We start from the raw sequence: 12,256 nt of genomic DNA, 5'->3' as shown, positions 1-12,256 counted from the left end.
AACCCTAAAAGGCTGACCTTTCACAAGCCTAGATGACATTAAAAGCGCATCACTAAATGAATCAAAGGCTGTCCCAAATATTGAGTTTGATAAGTGTTTCAAGGATTGGCAGAAGCGCTGGCACAATTGCATAGTATCAAATGGGGACAACTTTAAAGGAGCCAACATTAATGCAGACGAATTAATAAATATTTTTTCGAAAAAACGAAAATTCCCGGTATTTTTTGAACACATCTCGTATATATAAGATTCATACAAATTTATTTAAACAAAAGTTTACAAGATCATCTTTTTTTATTATCATGATTTGTCAAAGTCAAATTGTGCTGCTTTTACTTGACATTGTTTTTTATTCCTAAGCAAGTAATTTTTAAATTCTCCACCTTTTTTAATCTTTTGTGATAAGTTTCTTTTGTTCTTTGGTTTGTTTTAGGGTTTTCTTTTCTTCTGACAAACAATTTTCTTTTCTGATTAGAGTATTATGTTTTTTATCATCTTCTCTATTTTTATCAATCTGATATGTAATAATTTTGTATATATATTTTCTTTTTTTGAAAATTGTACAACGAAAATTTGATTTGTATAGTATTGATATTGTATAGTTTTTCACAATAATAAATGTACTACGAACATAACTGTATCAATATGATATACATTACTTTGCCAATAGGATTTGATTTGTATAGTATTGATAAGTTTAATAAAGTGTGTCTAAAGTTAAAATGCTAAAAAAACTTTCGAGGCTTCGAAAAACGTATCATTTTTAAAAATGCAACCTCCACAAAAAAAAAAAAAAAAAAAATCAGCCGATGCAGATAGTTTTTCATTTTAAAATAAAGTTTTTAAAACAAAGCTTTCAAAACGCATTTAAACATATTAAGTTCTCAATTTGAAAAAGTAAGTAGAAGTCTAAAAGATGAAAAGTTGTTTCTTTTAAAAAAAAAAAAATTTAATAACAGGACAACGTAAATTTGCATCTGTTCGTGGTAGTTATGCAAAAATGTTCGTGGTAGTTATGTAAAATTGCTAATAGAAACTAATATAAATATATATATAAAGGACTTTCATTTCATAAATGATGTTTTGTGACACCAGGGTTCAGCTGCTAGCTTTCCTAGTTTTACAGACCAAATTGAGTTAAAATCTCTTAGATGCCATGTCTCTATACCTCACAATCCTGCAATATATAAAATACATAGAATAACAATACAATCTCTTTAATAGGCTTACAATGCAAACTTGTGTCGTAGACGTGGCGGAATCTTAAGAACTCTAAAGTAAGTTTCATTATTAACTTTGGAAAATGTAGTGCCTACTATCTTTAATACTACTACTTTATCTTTAATAGCCTTAAAGCTTTAAAGATTATTATAAAAAGAATTATTATAAAAAGAAAGACTTTAGATTGTCATGCTGTTTTATCTTTATCTAATAGTGAAGATGTGAAAATGAGTAAAATGTGGACTGCTAAAACCGTTGGACATTCGAACACAGTAGAAGACTTGCGCCTATTAGATAAGCAGTTTGCAGTTATTGCAAATCTACAGGTCAGATGAATAGCCAGTAAAAAAATAACTTTTCTGAACTATATCATATATAGACATATCTGCAACCACTAAACCGTTAATTATTTTATACTGTTTTTTTATCAGGAGCTCCCTGCATTTTGTCTCTTTTTATAATTTAGGAGAGAAACTATATAACTTAATTATTTAAGCTATACAAGAAGATAAGTTTATAATCAAGAAATTAAAATGTAATGTAAAATGATAAAAAAAGTTTTCTTCCAGATGTTCTTCTTCTTGATATTTTTATTTTGCAAAACTTACAAATTGCTTTAAACGTTTATTTTTATTTATATTAAAACAGTTTATTAGACATTTACTTCTTCTTTCATTTTATATAATCTCTAACTATATTCTTAAAATATAGTTTGAATCTTAGACTTTAGAAATAAAATTATATAAAAAAATAATTCAATAATCAGTAAAGCAACTAAGCATTAGGCAAATAAGAGAGCAATAAAATTGATCGTTAACATTTGATTTTTGAAAAACTAGGCTTTTGCGTAAGTCTTTTCATCATGTTATCACAGTATTCATTTCATATATATACTTATTAATTAGATGCTAAATATGTAGTTTATGATACCGAGAGTAATAACAGCAATTATAAATAAGAAAAATCTTGTAAGTAAAATATATCTTGTAAGAAAGGAAGAAGGCGTAAACTTTCTTTCAAATGCTCTTCCGCGGTGCTCTGTGATAAGACCGTAAGGACTTCTTGGAGCACCTAAAATAATAATAAGAACAATAATAAAAAAATCCTAATTTACCTATTAGTAAAAAGTTAATAACAAAAAAAAAAGTACAAACACAAATTTAGGGCTGATGACGATGCATGGGTATCGGCCGGTACAAATCGGCATAGGTTTTTGCGTCAGTCTTTTAATCATGTTATTAGAGTATTCGTTTCATATTAGTTTAAATATATACTTCTTAATTTGATGCTAAATATGTAGTTAATAATACCGAGAGAAAAAACAACAGTTATAAACAAGAAACATCTTGTTTCAAGAATTCTAAAATAATATTAAGCATAAATAATGTAAGCTAACTTTTTTTTACATGTCTAGTTTCGTGTTGCCAGATCTCGATTTTAAAACCTTATAAAATAAAATATTCTCATATAAAATAGTGTCTAGTTAAACTTTCTTCTAAATGAAAAGCATGATCAACATGTTCATTGTAAAAAAATTTAAAATTGCAATCGTTTTTTATTACTTTAATAATTTGTTGCTTAATATTTTTTTGGTTAATAAAAGTTTGATTTGCGTTATAAAAATAGTTCCCATTTTGTGAAGAAGGTTTTGTAAAAAATCAGTATTAAATAAGTTATTTCCACAGGGTGTCACACTAGAAAGAACTTGTACGCATATTTAACATACTTGGACTTTCTTTATCAAATCATTTTTTATAAGATGTGATGGATCAAATATTATATAAACTTTTGCTTCTGTAGTTTGATGTGAAATTTGTTTATTTAATAATGAAAATCCTAAAAATTTGAGAGCTCTAATATTACTTCAGCTTCAATCATAAGCAAGACATCTTACATTATCTACTATCTTAGCTAAATTGGTTGAACACATAGTAGTATTACTGTAAAAATATGCAATTAGTAGTTTTCATTTTGTTGATAACCCGCGGACCATCAATACAAGTACTTGGTTTACTGGTTAGCTATTAGATTGAATTCCAATGATCTTGTCATTGTTTTTGTCATAATCAAGATGTTGCTTTAAAATTTTTTTTTCAAAAACAAGGCTACAGTTTCGTTTCAATTTTTTCTTTGTATCTACTCGCATTTTTAGTAAAGCCATAACTTTATTGAAAAAACCAGATTCTAGGGTCCCAAAAGATTTTTTAAGAAACATTAAAATAACGCTTTTTTAGCAGGTAATAAAAAAACTTTTCTAAATATTTTAAAAGCTTGTGGACTGCAATACGTGTTTCTTAAAGCTAAAATTTTATCTTTAACAGTCCAAGGCTTTCCTTGTTTAACGCGACTATTCTTACGTAATTGACTTTTTAGTTAAATTATAATATGTTCAAAATTGTTAGATAAATTAATAATATGTTTCATTGATTCATCGCACTTTTTTAACATCTCGTGCTTTAATTTTAGGTTCTTGAGTTTTATTAAGTCGACAAATCTCAACTTGAGATAATAAATACTTATTTTTAAAAGTTTTGACAGTTGTATTATTTGTACTACAATTTTTAACATTATTTATTTCATTTAATTCAACATTATCATTGATTTCATTCTTTTGTAGAAGTAAACTTTCATTTACAGGATAAAATGAAGTCAAGCAGACTTCATTTTTTACTGTAAATGAAGTCAGCTTGTCCCAGTGAAAAAGCGCACATGGGATACGCGTGGAGTTTTTCCATATGTAACCCATGTGGGGATTATTATTTTGTCCCATGTGGGTTTCATATGGTAAATCCCACATGGATTCCATATGGTAAATCCCATATGGGATACGCGTGGGTTTTTACCATATGTAACCCATATGGGGATTATTATTTTGTCCCATGTGGGTTTCATATGGTAAATCCCACATGGGTTTTATGTGGTAAATCCTACATGGGATATAGGTGGAAAATACTACATGCTATAGATCTTAAATGCCACATATTTTAATCCAAATGGTATAAAAGTAGTCAATACTAGACAAATGAAAGTCCGAATGCTTCTATGATAATTTTTAAAATTCTTTTAATTTAAAAATTACTTAAATAGTAATTTAAAATTAATCATCGAAGCTTTCAGAGAGGCTTAACTTAATCTGGTATTTGGTACTTTATCCCATTTGGTATTCAAAATGTGTAGCATTTTTGATCTTTTACATGTGATGTTTTCCACCTATAACCTATGTGGGATTTACCTTAAACTATTATGACGAAATTTTATAAAATTAAAAAACGTGTTGCAAAATGAATTTATTTTAAAATAAATGCTATTAATCAATACATCCAAAATGAATATTAAAATTATTATTTTTTCTTTTGCGATTTACACGCCGTTTTTTGTCGATTGAATTAATTAAATCGCTTCGGCTTGCATAATACCAATTTTTAGTATCTTCTAACTTTCTTCAAACATTTTCTAAAAAAAAAAAATATAAAAACAAATATATATAAATATATATATATATATATATATATATATATATATATATATATATATATATATATATAAATAGAGAGAGAGAGAGAGAGAGAGAGAGAGTGAGTGAGAGAGAGAGAGAGAGAGTGAGAGAGAGAGAAATTTTAATAAGGAACCTTATTAGTCGAGCAATTTTAATTATAAGCCAGGTTGAAGTCATTAATGACTACAATATTTCACAAATAATTATTTCCCAATTTATGACTAACGTATTATGGGTAATTGAACACATATTATGCGTAATGACCTTGAACCCATGAGGTGAATCCTGAAAAAAAGTGATCAATTAGGATAAGTAGTTAAACAAAAAAACAAAAACAAAAATTTAAAAACCTACTTTTTCAATGATGTAGACGTTGGGTGCAATAGCCACTGGATGCAAAAGTATCTTTACTTTTTCGTCACACACACGGCCTTCTATAATAACAGGCCTTGACATCGCGCAAAATGCCGTAAAAACTGAAGGCCGATTAAACTTTCACTTTTACTTATATTGATATATTTTTATATTAGGTAGGGTGTAATGGCAGTCTATGTTTTCTAATAATAATCTCTAGTAAAGACGGAAATATAAAAAGAAAACCAAAAAATTGTTAAAAGATAAACATATTTTTCGTATTTCAAATTCATTAAGGATATTTATGTAATATTAAATAGTATCAATAACAAGCAGAACCATATCAAAGTATATATCTATATATTAGAAAGATAACTGTATTTTTAATTTTTTTTGCTAAAAATGGTAACAATAAAAATCATCAACAATAAAAAACACCAACAAATGTTGATTCAAGCAAAAAAAGTTTTATCAATATATCTCAACAGGGTAAATATTTACAAATCCAAACATATTGAGAGGCATATAGGCTAATGAGAAAATAAAAAACATTACAAGTAAATAGCATAATAAATTACAAAACTAATTTTCACATAAATTATGATAGCTTTAGTGTTTTGGGAGTGGTAATTAGTGATAAATTCTTTAGCAGAATATTAGAATATACTCTGCATTGTTTTTTTGTGATTTTAAATTTATATTTAGCAGCAATGAACTGAAACTGAGTAACACAAAATGTTCTGCATAAAGGGTCAGTAGCACCTTGAAAAAAAAAAAAAGCAAAATATTGACCATTAGAAAAGAGTATCAGAAGGAATTTCAAGTCCGCCTCTGTTTAGGCTATACAGATAACTTCCATATTTATAATAATAATTGGTAGAATTATCATAAATTTTTATTTTGCTTTTTTGCACATAGCCAGCTATGTAAACTATAGCCACTAATGTAGATTTATTAACTGAGCTTTCAAGATCATGTATATTATCCAGAAGTTCTTTTTCATCAGTAGAAATAGCTCTAAAACATATGTCACAAGTATGACCATCAATACCATCAACAGGAATGTCAAGTTGTAATATCAATTTAGTATGTTGAATATTAATTTTTTCAATTACAGATTTAGCGTTTATAAAGTAAGTACCTCCAGATCCCTGTTGAAGCTTAGGAAAAGCTTTTTCAAGTGGATCTGTTGAAAACCAACCTAATAAGACATACTTTGCTCCATTATTCAACAAAGTTTCTACGAGATCAATAAAGCCATAACATGAATGCGCTATTGCATTGCTAGTATCTAGCTTAAGGCTGTTTTACACGCTTACCTGTAGATTTCATAAAATTTGACAGTTCAGCAATATCTCGTAGCAGTTGTAACTGTTGATCACCAACTGAGTGGATTTCTCCGCATAATTCATTTCTAAACCGAATGCCAGCACCAGGTGCTTTGACATTAACAACATTCGAAAAAAAATTGTTTTTTCAATAAATACAGCAGTACCTTCAAATGCTTTATTTTCAATCTCTGGATGCGTTCTTAATGCAGCTACTGTTTCTTCGCAAAAAACAGACAAACAAAACTTTACAGACTGTCTCTCTATTGGTTTTGGATAAACTGATTTAGCTGTAAGTTTAGAGAGTTTAAAAAGACTATTGCACTCAGTTTTATATAAAGTTTCTAAATCACTCCACTTAGCCAAAGCCAGTTCTTTATTGTTCAAAAATTGAAGTTCGCCAGTCTTTTTTGTCAACCAATTGTTTCGTATAGATTTTAAGAGATGCACATAATCATACAATAAATATATACCTGATGTTGATAACCATGGTTTACTATCAACTGTTTTAAACATTCCAAAAAATCTTTGATTTACACGGTTACCATCAGTAATTATTACCAGTGTTTTACTATTTTCAATATTATTTATCGTATCAACAATTTGTTGACATTGAGCAAACTGAAATTCAGAGGAAAGACTTGAAACAGGTTGAGCTCTACATATAAATTCTGGACCTCCAAAAAGACATTTAATCATAAATGATAAAATTGTTTTAGCTAACTTTTCAGGGTAGTTTACTGCTTGACCAAACAAAGCACCTCTTTGGTAAAGTAATGAAGCTTTGACATAGACCTCATCAATTAGTAGTATGGAAGTTCTTTTCAATGGATTTAAATTCATAAAAATACTATTTATGAAAATTAGGTCCTCCATTGAGCTTATTTTTGAAGTCAATCGTGTTAAAGTCCTTATACTTGGCAACTTGTAGTCAATACACAAACAATCATATAAACTTCGTCACATAGCAAAATACTCATACGCTCTACATATAATATCTGAAGTATATAAAACTTCACCAACATTAACTTTTCTCATAGCATTAAGGTGTTTGAATAGAATATTTGACTGAAGCGAACTTTCTTTATTTTTTAAAAATCTAACTGCTTCAAAAAAAGCTGAAATACTACAAGTTGTGCCATTATGGTTAGCTACAAATGAATAATCATTGAAAATTACTAAAATAAATAATGGAACACGTAGTTTGTACATTTTTGATTGTATGAGTAAACTTTTTTTATTAAGCTGGAAAACAATAACATCATTATTATCACTTAACAAAGATTGAATATCGTCAAATATAAGTTCATCCTCTTTTAGAAAATCATTTAACTCATCTGGTAAAACGCTTCGAAAACCGCTTGAAGTTACAGTTTTTCTAACTTTACTTGCTGGTGTGGCTAAACAACTAGGCGGAATATTTTTAAAAACAGATGGTGGGTTTAAAGGTCGTTGCTTCCCATATTTGCTTTCAAAAGGTGCTTCATTTGGCCAATGCAGTTGACATACTGCTGTATAGTCTGTAACAATAAAACCAGTTCTTGGGATAGCTTCACTACATCTTTTTCTCTCCTCTAGATTCTTCGGGAATTTATAAATTGATATTTTTGTTGTAGTTGAGTCTTGATATTTTTGTTGTAGTAGCAATTGATATTGTAGTTGTAGTTGTATAAATTGATATTTTTGTTGTAGTTGAAATAGTTCGACTTGCAAAGAGATACACAGCATTTTAAAGGCATTTATAAGGCATTTTAATTATTAAAAAAACTTATCGTTAGTTTGACAATATTATTACCTTACAATGTTAACGCCTTGAACCTTACAACGTTATCGTCTTGAAGTTGCGCTATCTAATTTATAAACCAATCAAATTTTAAAGATTTATTAAAAAAGCGTGAACACAAACTTTCGTATAATGTTAAAAGATGAAAATGTAAACACAGTATTAGGAATTGGCCTTCAGTTTAACAACTTTGTTGCGCGATGTCAAGGCCTGTTATTATAGAAGGCCGCGGTCACACATAATATAATATTCTGAAACTAATAAACAAACATCTAAATTTCTAAAAGTAAATTTATTCTTTAATCATTACCTTCATATCCTATCTTATTTTCATATCATAATCTATTATGGTATTATTTATATAACATATCACAACAATATTATTAAATTTGTGATGTTCAAATATCATATGAACATTCTCTAACATGTTCATATGATATTTGAATATAGTTCTTGAGTATATTATCTGCAAACAATTGACTGATGCAAGTTCAAACGTTGTCAAAAACGAAGCATGCATGCATGGGACACTGCAGTGTCCCACAAAGAAATGCTGGTTTGAAAGTCAAATTTTCTTTATTAAAAAAAAATATTAAAATAGGGGGAAGATAGGGAGGTTTCTGTAACTTTTTTTAGGCTCCAAAACTTTTAACTTTATATATAATAAGGTTCATAAAACTTAAGGGACTAACGAAGTACATTGAGGAACAAAAACAGGATATTTACAGAAACTTTTCAATTTTTAATCTGGAGTATCACAGTGTAATTGGGAAAAAAGTCTCTGGGTCCAGCATTCAAAGTAATACGATCTAAAGTAATATATAAATTTAAAAAAATGCTTTAAAATGCATGCAGTTATACATATAACTCCTGATAGTTAACTATAAGTATAACTAGTTATACATAAAAATTATTATATAAACTTATTTTTTAAGGTTATGCTTGAACAAATTAGTTTCAATTAATTCAAATTCAAGATTTAGTTCAAGTTCTTATTTGTTCATTGTTTTTTCACTATTTTATATTTATTTGTTCAAACTTGTTAACTAGTACTAATTCTTACTACAGTAAGAATATTTATCATTGTTGAACGTGATTTTATTAGTAACTTAAATTTACTTTCAACATATTTTGACAACACCCTTTATATTTTAAATGATGGCAGCTTTACTTTTCTATTGATGTTAAATTTATTACGTTTCAATAACTCAGATTGAATTTTAACTGAATTATTGTAAGCTTTGTAAGGGTTTGTTGTATATCAAATGGTGTTGTAAATAAAGTAAAAATTATATATATATATATATATATATATATAAATATATATATATACATATACATATACATATATATATATATATATATATATATATATATATATATATATATATATATATATATATATATATATATATATATATATATATATATATATATATATATATATATATATATATATATATATATATATAGTATTTAGGCTATGGGATCCATAAATAATGCCAGTAGATAGAGAGGCAGTGTGAGTTTAACAATAATTGACAATGGGGAGGGGATGTTGAGACCAAAATAATGTCAATTAAAAAATGGAATTAAAAAAAAAAGTAAAATATTTTATTTAAAAAAAAAAGTAAAACAATTTATGCTAGCTATGAGCAGGTTTTAGAGGTATTTACACCAACAATGTGGTCTAAAAACTTCTTGCTTTTGTTGCTTAAAACTGTAGAGGATCATAGGAAAAACAATTTAAATTCAGAAATTAGCTTGCTTATATGAAAGAATAATTTATGTTTTTTTTTTTTACTTTTAGTACTGTTGAGAATAAATGTATAATTGAACCAGAAAAAAATTGATGGTATATGCCTTTCTTATATTATATTAACAATTCAGATATACCATCATAATATGATAACAAAAACTGACATCATTTTCAATGGGAGATTGCAAAAAAATTGACTGAGTTTGATAAAGGGTGAAGGTGTTCAATAAACCGGGTCATCATCTGACATCATTATGCATAGATGACCCTATGATTTAGGTAAAATAAGTAATCAATTTGCCATATTTCTCTTTAGAAAGTGTAAGAAAAAAGCATTGTTATGCTGAGAACCTACCTATTGAGCAAGCTTTGACCACCTATTTTATAAATTTGAGAGACAGAAGTGGAAGTGCGAATCACAAAAGAACTAATAACAATGCTCTAAGTTGATTTTAACTTTGTAGACTAACATTAATATAGTATTTAGAAATAATAAATAAAGTTTACATGATTTTTATAATTTGTATTTATTTCCATTAATTATCAGTTGTCAGTCTCTATTTTATAAAATGAATTAAAAAACTATTTATTTATAGTATAATAATAATACATAAATACTACTTTCCCAATGCTATTATCATCAAAGTGTTAATGGTATTCGTTTTAAAGTGAAATTTTGTATAAATTTTATTGTTTTAATGTTATATATATATATATATATATATATATATATATATATATATATATATATATATATATATATATATATATATATATATACATATTATTTTTACTTTATTAACAACACCATTTGATATACAACAAACCCTTACAAAGCTTACAATAATTCAGTTAAGATTCAATCTGAGTTATTGAAACGTAATAAATTTAACATCAATAGAAAAGTAAAGCTTTCATCATTTAAAATATAAAGGGTGTTGTCAAAGTATGTTGAAAATAAAATTAAGTTACTAATAAAATCACGTTTAACAATGATAAACATTCTTACTGTAGTAAAAAATAGAACTAACTGATAAATTTGAACAAATAAATATAAAATTAACAAAAACAATGAATAAATAAGAACTTTAACTTGAACTTTAACTAAATCTTGAATTTGAATTAATTGGTACTAATTTGTTCAAGCATAACCTTAAAAAATAAGTTTTTATAACAAATTATATGTATAACTAGTTATACATATAGTTAACTATCAGGAGTTATATGTATAACTATATGCAATTTAAAGCATATTATTTTATTTAAAAATGACTTTAGATCATTTTACTTTGAAAACTGGACCCTGAGGCTTTATTCTCAATAACACTGTGGTACTCCAGATTAAAAATTGAAAAGTTTCTGTAAATATCCTGTTTTTGTTCCTCAATGTAGTTCGTAAGTCCCTTATGTCTTAGGGACATTATTATATCTAAAGTTAAAAGTTTTGGAGCATAAAAAAAGTTACAGAAACCCATCTCCATCCTATTTTTTTCTTTTTTTAATAAAGAAAATTTAGAATTCTTTGACTTTTAAACCTGCATTTCTTTGTGGACACTGCAGTGTCCATGCATGCAAGATTGGTTTTTGACAACATTTCAACTTGCATCAGTTGTTTGCAAATTACTCAAGATCAGTTGTTTGCAAATTACTCAAGATCTATATTCAAATAACTATTATATTATCCTAATAATAAGTCTATTTGCACAAATCTTAATTTTATTTCTATAAAGAAAGATAAACATTATTCGTGGTACTTACATACTTGCTTGCCATTCTCTATATTAATATAAAATATTTTCACACAATATAAACGTAACGCAATGCAATGTCGATTTAAAATTTTTTTTTTAGATTTAAAAAAAATTTTTTTTTTTAGTTTCCGGCTTTCAAATTAATTCCCATGCAAATCCCACAGGAAACTAACTTGGGATTTCCCATGCGTGTAAATACCATATGGTTCCCACATGTAACCCATGTGGGATTACCCATATGGGTTTAAGGTGACAAATTTCCATACGGATACCACATGGGAAAAACCGTCCCACGTAAATCCCATCAATCCCACACGGAACCCACGCGGAACCCATGTGGGACGCGGTTTTATTATTCACTGGGGTTGGCTGTTTTCTATTTAAATTTAACGTAGAAGGTTGATTTGGAAAGTTAAAAATTGTTGGTACAGCAGTTGCAAGTGCTCTTTTATCACCATTATTGGCAAGATAGTATTGGGAAGAATCAAGATGTTCACTTCAAATAGTATAGTTAAGATTAAGTTCTTTATATGATTTTGTATGGAGATCTTGACGACGACAATT

At 27.3% G+C, this 12,256-nt stretch overlaps 1 protein-coding gene across 2 annotated transcripts; it reads right to left on the bottom strand.

The window, feature by feature from the left end:
- Positions 1-4,493: 4,493 nt before the first annotated feature.
- On the bottom strand, positions 4,494-11,812 carry LOC136076772 (uncharacterized). Of its 2 annotated transcripts, XM_065790221.1 has the most exons (4): positions 11,700-11,790; positions 5,072-8,439; positions 4,851-5,002; positions 4,494-4,674 (listed from the first exon to the last, which is right to left on the bottom strand). In XM_065790221.1, exon 2 carries the CDS (start codon positions 7,273-7,275, stop codon positions 6,400-6,402), a length of 876 nt encoding a protein of 291 aa, XP_065646293.1. In that variant the 5' UTR covers positions 7,276-8,439; positions 11,700-11,790; the 3' UTR covers positions 4,494-4,674; positions 4,851-5,002; positions 5,072-6,399. The 2 variants fall into 2 exon arrangements, with proteins under 2 accessions (XP_065646293.1, XP_065646294.1); XM_065790222.1 differs by lacking the exon at positions 4,851-5,002 and having other exon boundaries at positions 11,700-11,812.
- Positions 11,813-12,256: the final 444 nt, after the last annotated feature.

This window comes from Hydra vulgaris, chromosome 02, assembly GCF_038396675.1.
Source record: "Hydra vulgaris chromosome 02, alternate assembly HydraT2T_AEP".
Lineage (NCBI taxonomy): Eukaryota > Metazoa > Cnidaria > Hydrozoa > Anthoathecata > Hydridae > Hydra > Hydra vulgaris.
Note: the sequence above shows the minus strand (reverse complement) of the source record. Positions and strands in the feature narration are given on the sequence as shown.

What these genes read in the sequence shown, in the direction of transcription:
- LOC136076772 (XM_065790222.1), bottom strand. Translation starts at nt 7,275, where the DNA reads ATGGAGGACCTAATTTTCATAAATAGTATTTTTATGAATTTAAATCCA.